The sequence below is a fragment of the Balaenoptera musculus genome, chromosome 4 (assembly GCF_009873245.2).
Source record: "Balaenoptera musculus isolate JJ_BM4_2016_0621 chromosome 4, mBalMus1.pri.v3, whole genome shotgun sequence".
Classification (NCBI taxonomy): Eukaryota; Metazoa; Chordata; class Mammalia; order Artiodactyla; family Balaenopteridae; genus Balaenoptera; species Balaenoptera musculus.
In genome coordinates, this window is record NC_045788.1 from 86,274,572 (window position 1) to 86,290,415 (window position 15,844).

General features: G+C 48.7%; 1 protein-coding gene across 2 annotated transcripts; it reads right to left on the reverse strand.

Annotated features, from left to right (window-relative positions):
• Positions 1-545: 545 nt before the first annotated feature.
• On the reverse strand, positions 546-14,250 carry TAGLN3 (transgelin 3). 2 transcript variants are annotated; one of them, XM_036851854.1, is made up of 5 exons: positions 13,972-14,250; positions 13,491-13,672; positions 12,127-12,301; positions 2,471-2,573; positions 546-1,029 (listed from the first exon to the last, which is right to left on the reverse strand). In XM_036851854.1, the coding sequence occupies exons 2-5, from the start codon at positions 13,668-13,670 to the stop codon at positions 888-890; spliced, it is 600 nt and encodes a 199-aa protein (XP_036707749.1). In that variant the 5' UTR covers positions 13,671-13,672; positions 13,972-14,250; the 3' UTR covers positions 546-887. The 2 variants fall into 2 exon arrangements, with proteins under 2 accessions (XP_036707749.1, XP_036707748.1); XM_036851853.1 differs by lacking the exon at positions 13,972-14,250 and having other exon boundaries at positions 13,491-13,843.
• Positions 14,251-15,844: the final 1,594 nt, after the last annotated feature.

The window sequence follows — 15,844 nt, forward strand, 5'->3', positions numbered from 1 at the left end:
TTTTAGGGGGTTAGACTCTGTAAACAACTGTAAGAGAGCAATCTACATTGCTTTCACTTCTGGCTAATGAAGAAACTGTATAAATGTCTGCATCAGACCCAGAATCTGGCCTGTGGGGATAAAGATTATTGATAGAGAATGGAAAACTGCTCTTTCCTTCAACTAATCATCACCCGTCCAGCTGATAAAACCACCCCTCCATCAGATAGTTCCTGAGCATCTACAGCAGAGCTCTTGAAGAGTTGGGGCTTCAGCTTGCTCATTCCTGTGTCCCCCCCAGAGTCTGGCATAATAAGCACAAGGTAGGTACTGAAAAAATATGTGGGAGCCAAAGACCTTGTCCTTGAACTCATGGGTTTAGGCTGTCAGAGTGGGCAAAACTGTTCCTAAACTTCTACTGCAATTGTCAAGATAAGCAATACAACCTTGCAAGGGCTTCCTCAAAGTTAACTTATATTTCTACTGCCACAGCTAGCTGGCCTCTTGAATGAAATGGAGACCAGCCCTGTCTGCAAAGTCCCTAAGACAAGGAAGGAACTTTACACTTGAAGACACAAGACTAATTTGTTTATTAGGTGCGTTCTATAAGTTGAGGAGGGAAATTTTTGGCAAATAAATAAATAAATAAATAATCAGGTAAATGAAGGCTTTTAGGGCAAAGAAGGAGCTCAGGAAGAGGAAGGAAGCGGAGTCTTTGCATAGTTCTAAATGAACAGAAGGTGGCAGCCGTAGGCAACGTGGATTCGCGGCAGAAATGCAGCACTTGCAAAAACCAGGGACAGGAGGCTTTGAGAAGAGAAGGTCAGAAGGTGACTAACTATTTCTTTATCACAGAGACCATGGTGTGGCACGTTCGTCCTCTCTACTGGGTCGCGGGATGCAGCGTCTTACATGATTTGCCTGGGCATCCCATATCCGGTCATGCCTGCCTGGGACGCTCCCTTGTTGCTGCCCATCTGCAGGCCTATTACGTTCTGTCCCTGGCGAAGCTGCTCCTCTGAAAATCCTCTCCGGTTCTGCTGGGCTTTCCTGGGCAGAAGGAGTGAGATGAAACAATGTCATTCTGTTTTCAAAACTTTTCCAAGATATGCAGTTACACAGGCTCTTCTGAGGGTCACCAAATAGAAGGGCAGGCCTTATACTGAACTATAGTCCTGCCAGGAACTATGGCCCTACCCTGGGCTATGGCCCTACCCTGGCCTTGGCCCTACCCTGGGCAGTGATCCTACCCTGGGCTATGGCCCTACCCTGGGCTATGATCCTATGAAATATGGCCCTACCCTGGGCTATGGTCCTATCATAAACGGGCCCTGCCATGAAACATGACCTCTCGACATCTTAGAAGCTCAGGTGATTTTCCAGAATTCCCACAGCAAAGAACCAGTGCTGCCTCTCTGGATACTTTACTCTCAGACAGCTTGCCTGTCCCCCCTTCTCACAGTTACCTCAAGCCCTTGTGAAAATTAAAATCAGCTCTTCTTACAAATCATGTCATTAATCCTACTCCACCTTCCCTGTATGGGGCCAAGGATTAATGTCCCACTTTAAAGCTGAGGGATGTAGGTGTTAGGAGGGGAAATTTCCTACTCTAGACCAGAGGTTTGCAAACTTTGGTGAAGAACCAGATAGTAAATAATGTTGGTTTTATGGGCCACATAGACCATGGTAGATCACTAAAAAAATGGGGGCTAAAACCAGGGTTTCAATTGACCAATATCTAGGAGCTTTTCAGACCAGGTTCATTTAAAATGTCACAAGCTGGTACCTTTTCATAACTGTCAAGAAGAGGAGGGGATTAGGGGAATGAAGAGTCAATCATCTGCTACAACATGCTTTTTTCATCTCTCACTGAGCTAGGGGTGGAGTTTAAGCGCCCTTGCTACCCCTCCCCCCCCCCAAAAAACAAACAACAAAGCAAATAATCTCTTTAGGGAAAGGCCCTTTACTGACATGACTTATAACTTATTATCCACTTCTGGCCTCCTCCAAGAGTGACAGACAGCGCTATCAATGGATATGCTGGGACGACAGGACTGTCTCAGGACTCTCCTGGCAAATAAAAGATGTTTTCCCTTCATTATGTGAGGAAAATAATTAAATAAATAAGTAGATTCAGGGCTACTTGGCTCCTAGTGAAACCAAGTTCAAATGTCAAGCCACCTGTGAGAAAAGTCATTCATCTCTGCTCAGTCTCAAGAGAGACGTAACCTGGGCAGAGCTGGAGGATCCAGGTATCTAGTAGGAAAGGCCCAGCGACTTCTGCCCTGGGTGGTGTATTGGCCTGAACAGGCAGCATCGGTCTTTCCTTGCTCTGGGGGATTCGGTTATGGGGCTGGGAGTGCTTGTTGCTAGGCTGGACTTTGCGTCAAAACAGCCTCTGGGGAGCTACAAGGCTTCAGATGCTCGCTCTTGTTAAAATCATCCTCTGCCTGGGGAGGGAGAGGGTGTGTGGCTGGGAAGGGACTTTTACCTGTGAAACCAGGATGGCTCTCCCCGGTAGCAGCCATCATCCTTGGTGACTGCAACGCTGCCTAGAGCCATCAGGGTCCTCTGCACGGCCGCCATGTCCTTCCCTGGAAGCCAAAGGAGAGATTAAAGCCAAGCATGTGTCAGGGCCAAGGAAGAGGGAAGGATGGGGCTGGACCTCTGGGAAGAAAGTTCTCATAGGAGGCTGTAGGTGAGCACATTCAAGGGAGAGGGATACAAGATACTCCTCAAAGTGGCCTGAAGACAACCATGGCCAAACTTCTCAGAAAGGAGCAAAAAATCTCCTGGCTAATTATTCTCTATATGGTACATGCCAGTGTACCATAGCGAGTTTCTAATCCGTTCACAGTTGTTACATGAATAACACATTCCAAACACTGAGCAACTCAAACAGCGGTAGATCCCTGCCCTAAGCAGAGGCCCTGGCCTCGGTAGGTTCTACGGGCGGTGGTAAGGGGAGGTGCTGTGGGTAAGCTGGCGTGAGGTCTGCACAAGAGGATTTTCGTAAGGACTGGAAAGAAAAAAGGAAAGCGGAAAGAAATTTACTGGTGGGTTAACTGCACCAAAGCCCAGGTGGCTTCTTTCTTTTACTTTATCTGGGTTAAAAGGGTCTAAAATCACCCATGTGCATCAAATTGAGTTTTCACTTGGCTCTTTGGGCTGGAGGCCTGGCAGATGGAGAAAAGCAAATCAACACAGAGCACTCCAGCATGACACAATGAGAAGCTCTTCATTCTGTGCTGCTTGAGAGGAGCTAAATGGAGACAATAAATAAATGGCTTGTGTGTGTTTGTGAGAGAGAGAGAGAGACAGAGAGAGATGTGTGGTGTGCTCCCTCACACAGTGGAAGGGGACACTGTCACCCGAGGAGCCCAGGGACCCTTCACCCACTGGGCTACAAGGTAGCCTCCTCTTCCCATTCTTTCTCCCCTCCCCCCTTCCCATTCTTTCTCCCCTCCCCCCTTCCAGTGGACCGACGTGTCCTGGACAAGGAAAGGGAAAGATGCTACTGTGTGGTTAGCCCCGCAATTTAGAACCAGATCGAAGGTCCACGCACGAGTGTGCAATGCAAAAGCTACAGGGCTATGCGGGGGGAGGGTGGCTGCATTCAGCCTGGCAGGGGCTGTGAAAGTCAAGGGCAAACACTGAAGGTCCTCTTGAGACCGAGTGAACCATCTGTAATCTCCGGCTGGGCTGCTGCAGCCCGGTCACCGGGGAATACAGAATTACAGGGGAAAGGCAGACAGAAAGTGAGAATGGCGCATAACTCTAACAAAATAAACAATTAGGGCCCACAGAGGAAGTCCAGGTCAGGATGTCCATTTATTCAAAGAGGAGAGAGAGACAGCAGATCCTTCTTTCCTTGCCTCTCTCCCCATCCCCTGTCCCACATTAACCACAGGACGATTTCCTGGATCCTGAGGCCCTGTGGGATCGATTGATGGATACAGGGATGAGAGGTTCTCAGTGGAGAGACCCCCGCCCCCCCAGAAGCAAGGAACAGCTGGGGTGGTGGAGAAAGGAGGACCTGGGCAGCAGATGGAAGGAGGAGGGCACAAGGGATACTGAGAAGGCAGAGAGAGGAAACGCAGAGGAGGTTATGAGAATGATCCTTCTCTTCCGCAGATGAAAAGCATTTCTGTAAGTGTCACTGTATTACAGGATACATTTTTTTTTTTTTTGACAGAACTGGCATGATGATATTCTGAAGGATCACCATGGGAAGAGATAGGAAGAAGGTTTGCTTTCAAGTAGTGAGTCATTAAAGAGAACCTCGAGGAACTATGAAGCACATGGAGGCTTAGGAAGGTCCAGGTACATCACTCATCTCTACTCTGTATGTAAAGCACACCGGAAACCTGTTTCCGGTGGTTGGAAACAGCGCGCATCTGGCATGTCCAGGATCTGGGGAAATGTGGAGCCTGGCACCCGGCAACCAGCCACAGATACTACCCTGGAGGCCCGGGGTGGGAAGCAAACTCTGTTAAACCAAAAAGACCCGGTCCCCACTACATATGGCTAATGCATATACTGCATGAACCCAGAAAGGACACAGGGAATTAATTTGGGGGCAAGGGTAAGATATCCAGGCTCCCTGACCTATAAATCTCACCCCACCTTCATCCCAGGAGAGTGCAAAAGGAAGCAATTGCACCATTGGGGCAGAAGAAGCTGGGGAAGGAGGCATTAGACAGGAACAAACTGGAAAAGCTTTTTTTTTTAAAGAAAGGGCCAGAGACAAGAGATTTGTTATAAATGATAGGCTTGACACTTTATTATAAGTGACCTTGCCCCTGTGGACTTGATATGATTCCTCCCAATGTGTGGATGGGAAAATTAACTCAGGGAGGTTAATTAATTTCCCAGAGCCACCCAACAAGTGAATCAGGGCCCAGATCTAGCTCAGGTCTGTCTGAACTCAGAGCCTGTAATCAGTCCAGGAGGCCACACCGCCATCTCCCATGGGTGCCCCACACAGGCTGGTCGGGAGGCACGGTGCTCAGTGATCAGGAATGACCTGAAGGGTGGCAGTGGCTGCTTCAGTGCCAGGCCAGAGGGAGACACTGGAGGGATACCAATGGGGCATAGTTCTTGGGCCCCACAAAATCTGGGGCACCAACTTCAAATGACCGTAAGTCTATGTTTTGTCTGGAATAATTTCTCAAGGTCTCAACCCAAATAAGATGAAAGCAAAAGAAAGCAGTTGGGGCCCAGAGTCCCCCATCAGTTTGCAGATCAAGTTAAAATAATTATTGTCAAGATTCTAAATAACATAACAAACAGAAATCTGCCTTCTGTAACCAGTTCATGTCTAGTTCATTTTCTAATAGACATTCCTTGGAAAGAATTCCAGTGTTTTGGACTAACCAAATGGGAAGAGGGTCTCTTTCCAGCCTCATTTCTCTTGCCAGTTCAGAAGCCCAGATCAAGTGCTGTTGGGTAGAAGGGGGCGGTGTGTGGAGACTGAATCCTGTAGCTGAGGGTCAAAAATTGAAATGTCTGAAGGAGCAGTGAGATGAGGGAAGATCTGTGAAGTGAGTCAGTTATAAAGCAACAAAAGCTGAGCTTCTTGTATCACAACAATGTGTGCCATCCGCCTAGAACCGAGCCTGCTGCAGAACATGGTTTCCCAAGCTTCTGGGACTACTTATGGGATGGGGTTGGGAGGCCTTTCTAAAAATATGAAATTTGAGGTCATCCCTGGACAAACTGATTTGTCAGTCCTGGGGTGGGGTCTGGGAGTTTGTATTTTTAATAATCTCCCCATGTGATTCATGCCATCAGACAACTTTGAGATGCATGGGTTTCACCTGATGACTCCCAACTGGACTGAGCATCAGAATTACCTGAGGATCTTGAAAATTCAGATTCTGGGACAATATCCTGTGATGATTCTGACGCAGCCAGATGCATAAGCAAGCACTGCCCCAGTACTTCAGTTTTTAATTTTTAAAAACATCCCAGTGTCTGGCATGTGGTAGGTACGAAATAAAAGTTGTTAAGCGGTAATTCCTTGCTTCAGAGATATCGTCCACAAGGTCAGAAGTCACATCGATAGTTAAAGGGTTCTGACACAAGTTGGGAGCCTGCTCAGAGCTCCAGCAGCCTGGAATCTCTTTGTTCCCTGAAAGCTACCCCCAGAAACTTCGGCAAGACAGCTTGAAAGCTGCTGCTCAAGCTAGTTTTCCAAGAAGAAGGAGAACAGTTCTAAAGAAGTACCAACTAGGTGTTGGGAACTTTCTAGATGCTGGGAACGCAGGAATGAGACTGAGTCTGGGTGGTGATCTACAAATGAGACCGCTGGCCATAGGAGGAAGTGATACACGAAAGAGAGGGGTCAAATTTCCACTAACAGCTCAGGATTTCAATCAGGTTCCTGGACTCTTCTAGCTCTCTATCATGGGGGGAAGTTACTATTAGACTCGAAGTTGTAAAAAGAGATGGTGGCACAGTAGCTTTCCTTGTCAGAACCTCAGATAGCAACTGACACTTTGACTTGACAGTACTGTATTCCCTGTTTATTGCATTATCACCAAGCAACGTCTCGCCAAGTGTGGTCTTACACTCCAGCTACTAAATGGTCATCTCTGGGGAGAGGGACCAAGGGTTCTGCATTACAAGTACCCCTTGCCCCAACCTAGGAATTCTTAGTGCCCATGAAGTTTGAAGACTTTTACCATAAAGATACTTGAACAAGGATTTTGTTCCCTTAATCTTTTTTTTATTACTTTCATGCTATCTTACACATGTCTTTGGGAAGAAAAAATAAACAGAAGGGTAAAGAGAAAGAAACAAGGCCAGAGAAGTCACATCTGGGTGGGTAAAGTCAGGTTGGACACTTGACTTTCAATACTAAAAATCAGTCTTACATTCAAAACTCTTTGCTTTGGAGTTTCTTCTATTTTACATTAGTCTTGACTCAACCTTGTAACTCTTAGAATACTGTTTTTTTTTTTCTTTTTTCAACTTTCTGGGACTTACAGAGAAAGCGGTCAGTGGATGAAGAAACCACTTCTTATTTCCCTGAGTAATAACTTAGGCATAGCCCCCAATTCTCCACTCAGAGTAGAAAAATTATTGCTTCAGATAAGGGAGAAATGTCAGAGGGTAGGTTGGGCTGCTCTGTGGGCTTTATGAATTTTTGTTGCTTGCCTCCCTTCAGAAAATCTGTAAGGAAGTGGTTCTCATAGTAGGGTTCCCAGGCCAGCAGAAGCAGTATCACCTGTGAATTGGTAAGAAATGCAAATACCTAGGCCCTACCCCAGACTTAATACCTCCGAAACTCTGGGGCTGGGGTCCAGCAATGTGTGTTTTAACAAGCCTACCAGGAGATTCTGATGCACACTGCAGTTGGAGGACCACCGCTGCAGGAAGAGCCCGCCAAGCTCAAGTGTGGCGTGAGCAGTGCTTGCAGGAAATGCGGTGAAGGCTGCACTGAGAGAAAAGGAGGCTTCAGGCGGCAGGCATTTCTGTACTATCTTGAGTCACTACAGGTACCATACAATATCCCAAAACAGCTCTCACATTGGGTGAAATGTCTCTTCTGTTCTTGCTATTGAGGAATGACACATACAGTGACACCTCCCAGAGGACATATTTGGACCTTCCAGGCACTCTGCCCCCTGGTATAAACCAGCCTCCCCAACACCCAGTCATCAAGGAGGGGAACAGGGAGGCAGGACAAGGCCATGTGTCCCGGATCCTCATCAGCAGGATTATGGAGAAGAGCAATCAGAGTTGATTGATCTTTGAGTCTTGCCCGCTCTGACATTCTAGAATTCTAGGTGTCTAATGCTCATTGCCTGGTTATGCCTGGGAACCAAAAAGGCTAGTTGCTGATGGACTAACAGCAGAGGAGAAAAAAGCCAACATTTATTAGGTGTCTCTTAGCCGGGCATTGTGCTAGGCATTTTATGCATTTAATCCTTGCAAGAACCCTGCAAGGGAGGTGCTGTTTACAGGGAAGGGAACGGAGGCTCTGAGAAGCTAAGCAGCTTAACCAGGGTCATGTAGCTAGTATGTAGCTAGCTTCCAAAACTCATGCTCTTTCCACAGTACCACGATCCCTGGGTCTGTAATTGGCAAAGCAATACTATATCGTGGGGAAAAACATAAAGGGTAATGACCACGAGGTGGAAAAAAGTCAATAAGGAGACCCATAAAGGTGGCCCCTCGTTTTGGAGAATGGTCAATGAGGTGAAGGCACCGCAGATGACAGAGAGGGCAAAGGTCATCCAGGCAACCCTACCAGCTGCTGTGTGAGGCCCTTCATGAAGTCCATCCGTTCTGAGACAGAATATGTGCCCTTCCAGCCTTGCTCCTGCCGCCCTTATTTTCTATTAGTCTTAAAAAAAAAATAGGCCAATGATAATAGTAATTTGAACATTGCTACCATATATTATGGTCTGTTCTTTCCAGCACTGTGTTAAGCACTTTTAATGCATTATCTCATTTACGCCCCATATCAACCCTGTGAAATAGACACTATTATCCCCATTTTACAGCTGAGAAAACGGAAGCTTAGAAAAGTTCATTGATAGGTGGTGGAGCAGAGGTTTGAACGGGGTGGTGTAATTTCTGACTTAGGAGCCTGCACTCTCCTACCCTCAGGGTAAGCTTTCTTTGCAGGCTTTCTGACCAGCACACTCACTCGCTCTCACGAGAGTGAGACACACACACACACACACACACACACACACACCTCCTTTTCTGTCTCCTCCCTTTCTCTCCTTCCCCCTCTCCCTGCACCGAAGAGATGCTGAAAGCTAACCTCCGTTGTGCTCTCCTGAGTCACAGCTGAGACGGCCCCGCCCGCCCTTTCCAGGTTCTCAGGGCGAATCCCAAAGTAACCTGCCTGGCATCCACCTTCTCTCATCCATGAGAAAGACCTCTCCAGTCCCCTTCCATGGCTCCAAGCTGCCCTCACTTCTCCCCCATCACTGAAGGGAACTGGTCACCCCAGCTTCCTCTGAGGGGAACTCTGGGAGCCTTGTCTATATCTCTGTGGTTGGGTTGTTTTTTAGGCCATTCAGCCCTGGGTTCCTTTTTAAAGCCTTGAATCTTTTATTCTGGTTGCCCCTGAGTCCATTCCAAACATTTCGCCTTGCATCTAAAAGGGGTTTCAGGAGAGAAGGTACATCTGGGCGTCTGCCTGTCTAAACAACTGAAGCTAAATGAGAAGGCATTTGGTGAGCCCTGGCTCCTGCGGCGTTATTCATCTGCGACATAAGAGCAGCACAGAGTCATGGGCAGCCTTGGGCAAGCAGAGCCTTACTTAGGAAGATGCCAAGCAGGGGAGATGGAAGACCAAGAGCTGCTGAGCATAAAATGCCTGCAGAGGAGGAGGAGAAGTTCCCAGGCAAGGAGGGCTGGCCACTCAGAGCCACAGCCACCATGACCACAGTGCACGGAATCAGGAGTGAACGTGAGTAATCTGAAATTTGAGGACAGCATTAAAACCACAGCCCAGGTGCAGAAGAGTAGGAAGAATGTGAGACTAAGCTAAGGCGATGGCCAGTCCAATAGCTGTGCGCACAAACATGGACAACCCCACACACACACAGGCACGTCAACACATGCCAGCCCGCCCACTGGCATCCCTTTGATTCCAGCTTACTCATCCCTAAATTCACGGGTGACAAGCAGCTCTGGCAGAAGGACCCAGCCTCGCACTTCTCCACGCTGCTGTTCCGTGGGTCTCCGTGCTGGGCTCGCCCAAGGTTGCCGTCCCTCCCCGTTTCTCTGCTCAAAGCAACCCACTTTCCTGTCTCTTGCTTCACTGTATGGTCACCAGCTCAGCCTGAGCTGCAGAAAGTGCACTTGGGGGATGTCAAGTATCCCCTCCAGCAAATAGAATGAATCTCCCAAAGCTCGATCCTGAGTTGCCTCTCCATGGAGGGGGCCGCCAGGCCCTGGTGCCTCTAGAGGCCATTTGGACCCTCCGAAGCATCTGTTCTATTGCCAGCTGTCCTGCCTATAGCATCTCAGCCACGGCACCCTGGGCGTGGTCTCCTTCCTTGTTTCCTTTAAAGCCCCATCTTTCTTTGCCCTGGGAACGAGACCCCTCAGTGTCTGCCTTGTTCCCTTTTTCTAAGAGCATCACCCTGCCCTGGAGCCCACCTGTCCACCATCCCATCTCAGGCTCCTGCAGTCACACTGATGCCTCTCAACTTCCCTCTTCCCTAAGAGGTATCTGACACACAGGGCTGGGGCAGGTGGCGTAGACTTCCACCTCCTCTGCTTATCAGGGACCTTTGCTCCGTAGCCTCCTCCCCTTCACTACCAGCACCTCCCGGGGGTCAAGTTCACCCGTGTGGTCTTTGGAAAAAGGGGAAAGGCAAGCAAGGCATCCTCAACACAGAAAAGCACCCTCGGGATCCCCATTTCCCACAGCCCTCCCAGTTTCTTCCTCCTCGTATATACTTCCTGTACTTGGGGGGGGGGTCTCACTGGGACCCCTTCCATTCATACAAACCTCCAAGTACCGGGGCTCTAACCTTCCGTCCCACACAGCCCTGAATCATCCTCCCCCTCCTCTTCATCTCATCAGTCACTGTCATGACTCAACAGCACACTCATGGTGTAGGTGAAGGAAACGGCGTCCTGGCCAAAGCATGGCATGGCAGACTAGTTAAGGCCCTACTCTTTGGCATCACGGAGCCTGGGTTTGAGTCCTGGCTCTGCTAATTACTAGCCAGTCATATGATCTATACGAGAAATAATGGGCGAGCTCCAGTTTCATCATCTATAAAATGGGGAAATTCATAACACCCATCTCCTGGAATTGTTAGGAGAATTGATTGGCGTTATGCAGAAAAGCCCTAGTACCATGCCTAGTGTAGAGGAAAATATCAATAAGCAGCAGGAATTTTTATTAGCAAGGAAAAAATCATCATAGTTTTGACCTAAAAAGCAGGGAGCAAGTCTCAACTGGGACATTCTGTGGGGATTTAGAGGCAAGTGTCCGTGATGTCCAATAGCCTGGCCTGAAGGTCTGAATATCTGAGTTTCTAAATAATGGCAAAACATTACTGATAAACTGATTGGCGTCTTAGGATTTTAACTACTCATCTGTGAAGGAAACGGGAAATGCCAGCTCTGTGTATGACACGGAGAAGGGGGTGAGGATTAAGGAGGCAACGGCTTCCTTATAAGTTGTTTAGTAGAATGGTCCTCTGCTAGAAATCTGTTTCAACCATCATCTGAATACCCCTTTAACTATCATTCTCTTGATCACAGGAGAGAGTCCATTCTCACTATCAGCAGAGCCACTTGGGTCACTGCCCTGCGCACCCTCTTGGTCGGGCCACTGATGACAGCTAGTGACGATGAGCATGAGAGTGCAGTCAACCTGGCAGCCCTGCTTGGACCTGTCCGTCCCCCCAGCAGGCCCGATGTGGAACAGTCGCATGGATGGTGTGCACATTTGGGCTCCGGGTGACACTAAGCCCTAAGACCATGGGTCCCAAATTCTCTGGCGGTACCTCCATCCACATCATTTGCCCTAATGATGGTGGATTGTTAACTATGTCCAGAAACTTGATTTCCTTTTCATGCCTTGTCAGATGTCTTACATCAATTCACGACTATGAAAGACAAAAATCATTTGTCACCCTCTCTAAGAAAATACACATCTGGAAGGTATAGTCACAAAGCTCCCAGATCATCGTTTAGTAAAAGGGTGGGGTGCTATTTGTTTCTCAGATTGAATGACAAAATTGCACCAGGCAGCTTTGTCTATAAGCCTGGCTGCCGGTGAGTCAGAAGCACACTCGCAGCCCCCCCGCTCCTCCAGGAGCTTTCACTTTGGGGGAAAAGTACATTGTGGGAGGGGTAAGAGGAAGGAGAAGCATCCGTGTAACCATTTTAGCTTCCCCTCCACGGAGGCTTCCGTTTACCCGTTAGTTTGCTGGGGTCCCTGCTGTGTCCTGGGGTGTGTGTTCCTTAGAGGAGGAACACTTTCAATAGAACATCACAAAGCGGGAGACGAACGGTGCTCCGGGGTAACAGCTGATAATCCTCTCACATGCACACACACGCCTGGAGATACGTGGAAGAACACTGTGGGCAGGTTTCACAAAGAGAAAAGCAAAAGGGTGGGGGGAGGGAAGAATGATCCCAAAGGCACGAGGGCCTTACCTTCCCAAAGGTCCACGGTCTGAAAAATGTCAGTGGTCCTGACGCCATAGATCTCCGCAGCTTTTAGGAACTGGGAGATTTGCTCCATCTGCTTAAAAGCCATCTTTGACTCTGAGATCTTGGGAATGGGCTCTTGTCCTGGTGGGTATAAACTGTTTATCAGCTTGCACAAGACCTGAAGTGGGAAAGGGGGAGGTAGAATCAGCGTTTCCCTTTGTATTTACCCCTCCCTAATGCAAAGTGAATCCTGGGCCTCACAGGGCACAGCCCACGGGTTTAAGCGTGGGCCAATCTTGCACCCCAGGAAGGCATGGGTTCTGAGCTGGGTGGCCAGGCTCCCATACCAAACCCCAAAGACCCGGGCGACTCCATTCTCAGGGCTGCTCCTGACCACAGAGAGCCCGGGAGTCCTCTTCCCTCCTTTCCTTTTGCTGGGTGAGGGAAAGAAGGTTTATAGAGAGGGAATGATGTGCAGTGATGAAGCCACGATTTCAGACTTTCAATGGAGGGAAGAGTTAGTGGCTCCCCAAGAGATTAAATGATAGACTCTAATATTATTTCTTCTATCAAAAGGCAGATCAGAATCAGGCTTCAATAACTCATCCCGTAAAAGCTATTGATGTGTAAAGGAGCCGAACTGGGTGGGTACCCCCAGATCCCTATAACCAAAGCGCTGGGCATAACCGGACAGAATCGTGGGATAGCAGTTATGTAACAGTAAATCACAGCCTGCAGGAAAAGACGGGCTTGCTGGAATCAGCAGAGCCTGTGGTCTCCAACCACCCAAACACACAGGAGCATCTCCTTAGAAAGGCAGTTATCAAATAAGGATTCCCTTCAGTTTCAAGAGAATCCATCCATTGGACAAACAGGCATTAAGCATCCCCAAGGCGTATGGCTCCAGGAAGAATGGGAAGGTGGTGAGTCCTCCACCTCCACCCCTTCCTTTGTTTTACTATGTAACCAACCTATTCCCCTGCGGGAAGGAATGCCGCCACCCCCCCCCCCCACCCCCCCCCCCCCCGCCAGAGGAGCTGATGCACCATGAAGGCTGGAGAGATCTCAAGGAAATACTTATCTCTCTCTATTCTCACTGGAAAAAGCAAAAGGACTTCGAATTTGCCAACAACTCAGAAGGAACCTGTGATGTCTGGGATGGGTGGAGAGTCCTCTAATCTAGCGAGGGAATTGTGCAGGGAGCCCAGACCTTCCGATCCCGAAGAGATAAAGGCATTCCCGTCCCCCTCCCCCGAGAAGGAGCTTGGCAAGCCGCAGCTCCTCCGGTAGCCTCTCGTTAAAAGAGGAGACCCTGGAGGGTTTCCCAGCCCACCGCCCCAGCATCCGAGATCGCTGCCGGTCCTTACCGTCCCGTCCATTAGCCATTTCTGAAAATGGGCCCTGCCAGGGGGCGGGTGCTCTATGTCCTCGGCGCACTGCAGGATGATCCAGTCGACCAGTTTGTTCTCCAGGTCCGCGTCGTACTTCTGCTCGATCTTCTCCTGCACCTCTCGGCTTAAGCCGTAGCTCGGGCCCCTGTTAGCCATCTCTGGAAGAGAAGAGAGGACACGCGGGGCATCCACACAATAGCAGCAGCAGCCCGGGCTCCCGGCAGACGGGGTTGGGATGTGGCTGGGCCGCCTGGCCCAGCAGCAGCAAAGCCGGCAGAAAGCCGGGCGTGGTTTAAATCAAGGAGCCAATGAAGCCACTGGGGTTTCACCTACAAACGGGAAGGAAAAGCGCAGCGCCAGTGACTCTTAGAATAAAGCCCCTGCCGGTCCAGGGGGGGCTGGAAGCCCCCTCTCAGTCCCGTCTATCAATGAGACGAAACGATGCACAATGACTCACAATCAGGCCTGCAGCCCCCAGGCAGCAAGGGGGCTGGGTGGTGGTCGTTTCTTCCCTCCTCCCAGGAGCACTTGGCAAAGGCAGGAACCCTGAGATGGGAAAGAGCAGGTAATTAACAGGCCGGGAGGAAGGCCCCCTTGACGTAGAGCTGCGGATGCTGCATCGCGCCTGGAAGAATGGTACACGGATTCTATTTTCTCATGGCTGAGGAGGGTCACGCCAGGGCCGTTGCTAAGAGCCGTCCAAAAAGCCAGCCCTCTCGTGTGTCAGTCTAGCCCGCCCGCCTCCCTCCCGCTGAGAGCGGCTTTCTCAGCAGCACAATTCTTTCCCCTCCTCTGGGGAACAGCCGGTTGTACACAAGGCCAGCGCACAGCTGCACACGGAACGAGGCCTGTGGGAGGGTCCGTGCTGTCAGCTGTCCATCTGTCAGGAGTTGCCAAACCACTTTCCCCCCCGTCTGGAGGGAACAGTTGTCTGGTGGGGCAGAAGGGGCGGGGCTGTGAGCCGCAACCATTAGCTTGTTCAGCTGTCAGCCAGATTTCATCCCGAAACTTCCATCCTGGTGGGAAACTGTTGTGCCTCAGTTTGACTTATTCAAGGAATGTAGCGTTTTAATGCCATTTTTAATCGAAAGACACTGAGAGTACGTTTTATAAATTACAAGGAGCTCAACGTGCTAAGAAAGCTTGGAGTGAAAGGTCTTGATAGAGTGTAAAGATTTCATCTGTTTATTTTAATTAAGGACCAGAAAGGCACCACTGACACACTGTCAGTGGTAACTGAGTATTTGGTGTGAGCAAAAAAGACCTCAGGAGAAATCATTAGACCTAAGTTGGCCTGAAATTTTTATACATACTGAAGGGCTTGGTAGTTTGTCTTCCTGTACTGTAAGCCACTTGGGGGTAAAGATTAAGCCTTGTTGGTGTTGGGTAAGTCTTTTCATGGGAAAAAAACACCATAAATTTTGTTCTTTGGTTCATTCAAAGAATATTTTTTTTGAGCACTTAACTGTGCCAAGTTCTGTGCTGGAGAGAAATAAAATATAAATTTTTCCTCTAGAACAGATTGATCAATTGACTCAGAACATTAGATAAAACAATTTTAGTACGTGGGATAGCGATCTTTGTCCCTGTGGGAAATTGATTAGAAGCTATGCAGGAAATGACCTCAAACAATACACGTATTGAGAAAAATCTCCTGCCAGCTGGGGCCTGGACTCTTGAAAGTTTAATTACTTAGTAGATATGTGGGTGGTTTGCTTGAGAAAAGACTTAGTGGTCAGTAGTTGAAGGCATAGGAGAGAGAGCTCTGTGAAAAGCGGTTGTGAGAGAATCAGAGCTTTGAGGAGAGCAGTAGGTTTAGAAAAAGGCATGACAAGGGCTGATGGATGCAGGTCTGGACGCTGCATGGAATCGTCAGTTGAAGAAGCTTTAAAGGCAGCAGAGCTGGCTCCAGAGACTTGGAGCTCAGGGGTAGAGTTCAGAGCAGGGAAGTTGTCAGCAGAATTTTGGAAGTCACTCAGTTGCATCTTGGTGGCAGCAATAAGGTCAGTTTCAACCCGGGACTAAGGAAACAGAAGCCCAAACAGGAAGCATGTTATTTCCTCTATGGCTGGAATTGCTCTAAGGAAGATGTTGGTTTGTTAAAAAAAAAAAAAAAAAAAAAACAGAAACAATTCTAAAAGATGTACATTTGCCTTTTTTTTTTTTTCAGACTCTGTTTTGCAGATCTTTTGTACCCGAAGGTTTTTTTTTGCCATTGTAACAAAATATGTGGGGTACTTTAAATGAATGATTGAAATCATGGTTCTGCAGAGGATACAATGGCAAAGAGGAGAGTCCAAGCAAAGCCTAGAAGGTTAGAAGTGTCCAGA